Source organism: Centruroides vittatus, unplaced genomic scaffold (assembly GCF_030686945.1).
Source record: "Centruroides vittatus isolate TY-2023 unplaced genomic scaffold, ASM3068694v2 scaffold_2520, whole genome shotgun sequence".
Taxonomy (NCBI): domain Eukaryota; kingdom Metazoa; phylum Arthropoda; class Arachnida; order Scorpiones; family Buthidae; genus Centruroides; species Centruroides vittatus.
In genome coordinates, this window is record NW_027122689.1 from 1594170 (window position 1) to 1602816 (window position 8647).

At 31.0% G+C, this 8647-nt stretch overlaps 1 protein-coding gene across 2 annotated transcripts; it reads left to right on the plus strand.

The window, feature by feature from the left end:
- Positions 1-4426: 4426 nt before the first annotated feature.
- LOC136987509 (lysozyme-like) lies at positions 4427-6865 on the plus strand. 2 transcript variants are annotated; one of them, XM_067285247.1, is made up of 5 exons: positions 4427-4668; positions 5685-5746; positions 5840-5972; positions 6360-6674; positions 6708-6865. In XM_067285247.1, exons 1-4 carry the CDS (start codon positions 4626-4628, stop codon positions 6632-6634), a joined length of 513 nt encoding a protein of 170 aa, XP_067141348.1. In that variant the 5' UTR covers positions 4427-4625; the 3' UTR covers positions 6635-6674; positions 6708-6865. The 2 variants fall into 2 exon arrangements, with proteins under 2 accessions (XP_067141348.1, XP_067141347.1); XM_067285246.1 differs by having other exon boundaries at positions 6360-6865.
- The last annotated feature ends 1782 nt before the right edge of the window (positions 6866-8647 follow it).

Here is an 8647-nt window from a genome sequence, read left to right on the forward strand (position 1 = left end):
TATATATATAGATATAGGTATAGATATAGATATGGATTTTAAAATTTATTTATTTAAATTTATTTTGGAATATAGGAATTCTTATAATTTATAAATACAGTAATACTTCTGTTTTCGTTCACTGCGGTTATCGTCGGTTTCGGTTTTCGTCGATTTTTTCTGTGGAAAATTTGTCTCGGTTTTCGTCAGCGTGCCTACTTGACCTCGCTGCTAATTGTGCGAAAACAAAGCGATTTCTTGCTCAATGTGGCATTGTATCTTGTTGTTGTCCAAACAATTCCATTGCTTTTCTTTCCTTTCAGCTCTATCGTGGGACCAAAGAAAGTTTCCAGAGCCAGCAGTCCTTAGAATACCATGTTAAATGCCATGTTAAATGTTTATTTATTCTTTACATTAGTCTTTTATATTCATTTTATATTATTTTTTCTCGTTTTTAGTATTAAACACTGTATTTCTTCTATATAAAATGTGTTTTTGGTATTATGAAGTATCTAGAACGAATTAACTGGATTTACATTGATTCATATGGAAATAATTGCCTGGGTTTTCGTCGGTTTCGGGTTTCTCCGATTGTTTTCGGTCGGATTATCGACGAAAACCGAGATATCACTGTATTTATAAATGTTTTTCGACACTAATAATTTTAAAGCTAATTTTTCAAATATCGCATTCCGCGTGATTGCGGCGTATGGAGGAATTTGAGTAATTGTACTTAATTGTGTAACGCAGTCCGACTAAATGTGTAAGTCAGGACAGTCGAGAGGTCATGACTATTGTATGTGGGCATGAAAAACTCTCAGACAGATTTGCCATCGTTTAACCCGTTTATTACATTACAAAAAGTTTCTCACAACGCTTTGCAAAGTTTCTGTCGTTCAGGAAGCCAGATGAAAATCCAAAAGATGTCTGACGTTCGGTAAAAAGTTTTTCCTTTCCGTTCCACGATTACGGACGTTGAGATCAACGGCCCCGGGGCGTGCGGCACAACTTCGGGCGAAAGTCTCTGGAGAAAAGGTAAACACCTCGACGAGCCCGGATATAACAGGAGAGCAAATGTTACTCCAAAGATGACGGAAACCTCCCGATGATCTTCCCGTCCACAATAGATATACAGAAGTAAACACTAAAACGTTATCACTGCCAGGAATACATTACTTTCAAATTAATATACATTTATATTGTTACATAATAATATAAAACTTGATTTTAACTTAAAAGACGTATGTCTATCCACGCAAACAATAGATATTGCAATATCTCTTCGCGCTACAAATTGGCTGTGTGCATCTTCAATATGTACATTTTTAAATTATATTCATTTTTCAAATTGCAGGATGTGAAAAGAAAATGTAAACATTGAAATAATTTAGTAATTTTTCATCAAATTTATAGACTTTTTAACAATAAAATTACAGAAATAAATAAAATGGTGATATATGTTAGAGGATTTGTCGCGAGGGTCGAGGCCACGCGCCACACGTTAATCTGTAATAATATATGAGTAATCTTTTTTATTAATATTAGTCTATTTCATCTATAATCTATAAATTAATATGACTTATTATACTGATTTAACTTACGGATAAAATTGCAAAAACTTGAATCAGTCTATCGACTCGAAAGATGAACTTTTACTTTCTCGGCTGTTATATATATCAAAGGAAAAGCATGGCAATCGGTCAAAAATGACCCCCTTTAAAGATTTTACACTTTTGGACTCGGGACATATCGAAACGTCAAGAAATGCAAAAAAAATTCAGGGGGTAATATCTGTATGTATGGATGTTAGTGTATGTGGCACGATTATTTCCACCTTCTTTGGAGCTTAATAACTCCTCTGCTTTTTGTCGAAAATTTACAAAATTTTGGACTTTGTTTATCTGTGTTCAAATTGGTGATTAAAAATCGAGGAGGTGGGGAGATAAAAGGGTCGTGTGTATCTCCAGTAGGATCAGACTTAATGACGATTTTATTCGTTTTTACCATTTATAATTTTTTTTATAAAAATCGTCCCTATCCTCAAAATTAAATCTTTTGCCATTTTATAGTACTGTAATTAAAAATTTTTTAAAAATTTTATAATAAAATCTCATAACAGATGGCGCCACACACAATTCTATTAAATTTGATTAATGTAAATACCGTCAGCCCTCCGAGATTTTTTCAATTCTCCACGTTTTGAGACCTCCACTTTCTCTTCGTAGTTAAAATTATAAAAGATATTTTTTAAATAAGATCTCATAATAGTCGGGAAAGTTATGCAACTCATTTCTGGATTTTCTTGCATTTTGGTATCTATTACCGCCTTTTCTACCCTGTTTTCTGCATCGTATTATATATTTCTTCCAGATTAATAATTTTTATTTACTTTACTATATATAACTATCGGGCTTACTGAAGTTCATATTTGTTATTTGTTTTTTACTTTTTGTTCTTGTCATTTGTACTAAGTATTAATATTTTACAGGTCAGTTATATGACTATTACAATATTTTATTTCTTCAATAAAATAGTTTAGAAATGCATAACAATTTCTCTCATAAATATGCGATTGGAGAATGGGGTATGTTTTATACGCCATGTAATATGCTATATTTAATGTAGTGTTGCAGCTATTACGTCAAGGAATTGTGGAACCGAAAACGACCAGGACAAGAGCTTAATTTAAAACGGGAAAGCCATATTGTTGATTCCTTTGAACTGAAATCTTCACTATCCGTCGAAAGGGGGATAAATGCGTGACTACGGCAGAGTAAACGACACAAATTTCGATTTAAAATGTTCATTTTTATATAGTTGAAGGATATTTTTCCTCTTTTTCGAAGCTTCTTTTATTATATCTTATTAAAGTCGTCCGGTAATTTGCCCCTCTTAAAATTATGGCTAAATTGTCTTCAAATCTTCACCTGTTATTCACTGTAGTAGTTTGTGTATGCCTAATAATTCAGATTTGTTGATTAAAACAGAAACTATTAATATTTTTAAAGATTATAATTATATTTACTAGTAATTATAATTACCTAATCATCAATATATATTATAAAAGTAAGTGTACAATGTGTGTGCCGCTAAAACTCAAAAACGAGTCACGAGTACGATCAAGGGAGTTATATGGTGTGGTAACCCTCTATCCCCCATCCATGAAGAAGGTTCCCGTTTTTATCTGAAGGGCGTGCTGTTGAAGATATAAGGGCTGGAAGTTTCGCCCTCTAGAAATTTCTAGAACAGTCCAGAACATTCGAGAGTATTCGAGAGCATTCCACAACATTCCAGAATGTTCCAGAATATTCTGGAACGTTCGGGAACATCCTGGAACATCCCAGATCATTGTGGAACATTCCAGAACACTCTCGAATACTCTCGAATGTTCTGGACCCAGTGCAGAGCCCAAACGGTTAGGAGTTGAAAGTTGAAATTTGGTACACAGGGTACGTCACGAGGACGTTTAGAAGGGATTTTTCGAAATTCCTTCACGGGAGAGAGGGAGAGGATTATAGCTTATCGTGAAGAACTCTGCTTCTACTGTACTATTTTAGATGCGGTGTTTTGCGTTTTTGACTGCGTTTAATAGGGTACGCTACGAGAATGTACTGTACACTAAGAAAGGATTTTTGGAAATTCCCCCGCGGGGAAGAGGGAAAGAATTAAGGCTTATCCTAAAGAACTCAGCTTCTACTGTACTATTTTAGATGCAAATTTTTGTTTTTGACTGCGTTTTAGTAGAGTACCACGTGGGGATGAAAGTTTATTCCTTAACAATGGAAGTGTTAACAATGAAAATGTTAAGAATGGAAGTGTTCAGTAACAATGGAAGTGTTAAGAGAAGCGGCGTGCAAGATTTACAGACGCAGAAGCGGTTTTCTATCATATTTTTAGACCCATCTAAAAATTCTCTAATTAGTCTGGGAACAGGGTGAGCTAATTCTTGCATTCTGTGAAAATGGGTAAGATTGGCTATAATGTAATAATTTTAATCTTCGCTATCGTTACTTTTTGCCCGAGCAACGCCGGGCTTATCTGCTAGTACATTTATAACATTTAAGTTAAAGTTTGTAACAAAAATTTAAAAATATTATTTTATTTTCTACAAAAAAACTTCATTTCGACCAATGAAAATAAAGTACAGTTAAAACTAAAAAAAAAAGGTTTTCCTGATTTATTTGTAATTTTTTTTATTTCTATTTATGAACGAAATAAAATAAAAATTAAAATTTAAATTATTTGTTTTTATATATTATTTATTAATTCTTTTTTTTTGGAAAGGGGTCAAGAGTCAAGCGATTTTAATACAGCCAAGTAAACAAACCAATGACATAGTCGGTTCAAATGAAATCAGATATGTCATTGGCTTGCTTATCCAGCTGAATTGAAGTGGTTTTACAAGTTTTTAACTACGTCACACCTGTAAATACCTACAGATATGACGTAGCCGAAAACCTGTTCTGAAAACAACTTTAAATTTCCTTTCTAAATTTAATATAAACAATGAAGTTTCTTAGCTTATTGTAGACACTACAATTCGGTTGAAGTAATAAAAAATTACACGTAAGTAGATGTAAAATATGTTTCAAACGACTTATCGGTTATCATTCTTCGAGTTATAAACAAAGATTATAAATGTTATAATGGAACTCAAGGGCATTCTGTTTACAGCAATCGTGCTTCTCAGTAAGTAGCCTAATTAATCTCTGAAACATTTCTATAATTATAAAAATATAAACGAATATAGTTATTATCGTTTATTTCTGCAAGCTTTAACAATAAGTATTTATTTACGTAACCAGTTTAACAATAAACAATTACGCAGTATATTACCGCAAGGCGTACTTTGTAAGGCGATACCTCGACCAATCAGATTAGGCATTTCAATTTTCAAAATTTCTATATGTTTTCTGTTAATGTGCAATATTTATTGTTTTTCGAAGCAATAACAATCGCAATTGCAAGCAATAATACATTCTTGTGTTCTTTTGGGTTTTATTTTATTGTCTTCACTGCTTTTTGCTGTTTCATTTAATTGTTTTCATAGTGTTTCTATGTGCGAAAATTGTCCGTTATTGTTTTATTTGTGACAAATCTTTGATTGTTATACTCTATCCAACCATATTAATGCTTATATGATTAATGTGCATCGAGTGTAAAAGTTTCTACTTGCGAAACTTCTGCGTAATTCTTGTGTAGTCAGTACACACGTAAAAGTATTTACTTTCTTATCTCGTTTACTTTGTTAATGTATTCACAAAATATATTGTTAATTTTTCTATACAAATACTGAGAAAATATATAATCAAATATAGAGAAAACGAATTTAAAAATGGATATGGAATGGATTTATACTTGTTGCATCATATAGCAGGCACGGAGTAACGGCTCGTGATACGAAGAACTTGGTTTTATTCTTAAGAAGAATACATATCACTTATTGTTATTTGGTGGAGGATGAAGGCCCTCTTGTATGTTCGAAATCGAAATCTCTTTATTGTATGTTCTAGATATTCGGATTTATTTCTATCTCTGCTTATGTTTATATAAAAATGGAGATTTCAATATTCGGCATTATTTAATTGAAGTAGAACAATATTTTAATCTTACAACTTGTAATATTTCGTTTGAGCTAGCGCGCGACGATCGATAACAGAGCATTAATACTTACAGATAATGAAATTTATTTTTACTTTTTTCAGGCGAAAATGTATTGTGTTCGTCTAATCTTGTGGATAGAAGATGCTTCGATTGTTTTTGTCAGGTAAACATTTATATCTGTTACTTTCACGTTGGAAGTTTATTTATTTAAATTACAGTTATTAAATGATTTTAAAATTTTAAACTTGTATTTCAGGCGCAAACTAATTGTGATTTATCGTTCCAATGTATGAATAAAACCATTACTTTGTGTGGACCATATAAACTAAGTCGTCCATATTGGATAGACGGAGGTAAACTCGGAAACGATGATCCCAACGAGGAATTTGGTAATTTTTAAATTAAAATATATATAAATAACTAAAATGTAATTTTAAATCGATAATAATATACGTTCGTGTTCTTATATTTGAATATCAAATATTTTTAATTTTAGAAAACGTGTATCTATCTATTCACGCCAATGATATAGGCCTATGTGCAAATATATCACTTTGCGCTACGAAAAAATATATTTTATACTGATTTTTAAGATGAATATAATTAAATTATATACATATTTAAATAATTCGTTAATTTTTCATTTTATTTAAGTGCTTTTTAACAATAAAATTACATGAATAAATGAAATAATGGAATGTGTCGCGACGACAGATGCGAGGCTCCGTGCGTCAACTTTCAGTAATGTACGACTAATTTAAGTTTTATTCTTACAGAGAATTTCGTACAGTGCTCGAAGAATAAAGCGTGTGCGGAACAAACAATTGAAAACTACATGAAAGTGTATTCGGCCGGAAAGGATTGTAATTCTAACGGTGAAGTGGATTGTGTTGATTACTTCCGAATTCACTTAGGAGGACCTGGAGGATGTACACAAACCCATTTCGAAAATACTGTGGAATGGTTGAGATTTTTAGAATGTTACCTTAACACAGCTACAAATATACAAGAGGCATTAATCAGTTTGAGTTTTAAAAACTTTAGAGTTTAATAAACAAATCTTAAAAGATAACTTTGAATATTTGAGAAGATGCCAAAGCGGAATGAATAAAGATTATTCATTCTGCTCCATCTGTTGCATTCGGCGTTGGTTGTAAATTGGTCAACTTACAATCCAAAAATATATCTTGAAATTCTGTTGATAGAGTTTGTATTTTATTCTTAATTTTACATAATATAATCGAGTTTGTTCGGAATAAAAATTGAAAATATTTCTCCCAAATTTGTCTCGGATATTTAACTTTCTACAAGAGCCTTATGTAAAGTGGAATAATTGAATTTAGTGAAGTGGCAGATGAAATTATTGGTTGTTTCTGTTGACATTTATGAATATTTTCTATTTATCCTCAATATTTATTCAATGATAATCGATAGAAGTTGAATTAACGAACTTCTTTAACTGCTGAATATTATTTAATAGGAACAATTTTTTTTTCTAATTTTAGAACTAATTATGAGATCTTTAGAAGGAAATACGCTTTGTATTAGGAAGAAATATTAATTTAAATAATTAATGTTAACTTGTTAATAATTTTTAAAATATTTATTTAAAGCAGTTCGTAAGAGAAATGCCACTTGTAGTATATATTTAAAAAAAACTAGTATTTATTAATTATCTAAAATTTTTCAAACGCTGGTATTGTTTATATAAGAACTGTTTATGTAAATTTAATTTTATATTTAAACAAAGTTTGTAAAAAAAGAAAGGGGTGTTAAAATCTGTTGGCAACTGCAGGACATGTCTCTAAATCTCTTTGTAACTTAAAATTATTTTCTACTCAACTAATGGGTTACAGCACAATCTGGCGCTCTGATTTTGCTTTCGAATTCAAATTCGATTCAAACCCGAAGTCTTGAGAAAACCAGATCGTGCCGAGTCCACTTATGAGCCTGGCCAAATCCGCAGAAAAGGTCCAGCCCAATGATCAGGCAGTTACATAAAGACGGCAATCAGCTTAACTTATTGTTTTCTGAACTTCAACTGCTTCATCCATCGTCTTTTTTGAATTGACAACGGATGGAGACGATTGGTCGAGCCTGTCGTTGATGCTTATTGTCGTCGTTATTCTATTGCTCGTGTGAATCGGCCTTTAGTGTCGCTACTACAAAAAATGTATTTTAAATTTCTTTGGGATTACAATCAGTCCAAATAAATTTATTTTTATATTAATATATCAGTAAACACTTATTTCTTTAATTTATTTAGTGTAATCAAATAGTTCGAATTAACATTAATTATAAAAATATTAATAATTATGGATTGGTTTTTAGTTTAAAATCAGATCACCTGCCCCTACCTCTTGTCCAATTGCTTAATAATCTTATTAATTAATTATTATTTTATGTATACCAATAAGACTTTGGCTGTTAGTTTGATTAGTGAAAATATAAAAATTCCTTTGTCATTAATTAGACTTAATTTTATTGTAAACAGTAAACTACTAAAATTAATTTTCGTAGAACTTTAAGGTCGTTGCCAAAAAATTAATAAAGTCATAAGTATAAACGTAAATACAGTTTATCTGTAGGAGACTTATAGCTTATAAAACGCAATTTTTCCTTTAAAAAGTACTTTTCTTTTGAAAATCGTCTGAAATTAATCAACTTTAAATTAAAAACTGAATTTTCAGTAATGAAATTGTAATTTATTTATTAAAAACAGAGGAATTAATCTTAAGTAAAAACAAGCTTCCGGTATAAATTATGGAATACATCCGTTTTCGGCAAGAGAAGTTGAAATAAAACTAAATTTAATGTTTTTTTCTAATCAAAAGAAACCTGGAAATTTATATTTTATGAATTGTAAACGGTGAAAGTATTCTTGTTTAATTAAGTGTTACTGTTGTTGCTCAGGCTATTGTTATTAACTAGAAAAAAACGCACTTTATCGTGTGAAGTTCTCGACCAATTATAGACGAAAACTATCGGCAAGAACCACCGAAAAACTTGTGGTTACTTTAATATGTAGAACTTTAAAAATCAAGATCTATAAACACAAGGTCAA

Coding starts and splice junctions, on each gene's coding strand:
- LOC136987509 (XM_067285246.1), top strand. CDS start 4,626: ATGGAACTCAAGGGCATTCTGTTTACAGCAATCGTGCTTCTCA. Junction 5,747..5,839: donor GCTTCGATTGTTTTTGTCAG/GTAAACATTTAT, acceptor CTTGTATTTCAG/GCGCAAACTAATTGTGATTT. Junction 5,973..6,359: donor TGATCCCAACGAGGAATTTG/GTAATTTTTAAA, acceptor TTATTCTTACAG/AGAATTTCGTACAGTGCTCG.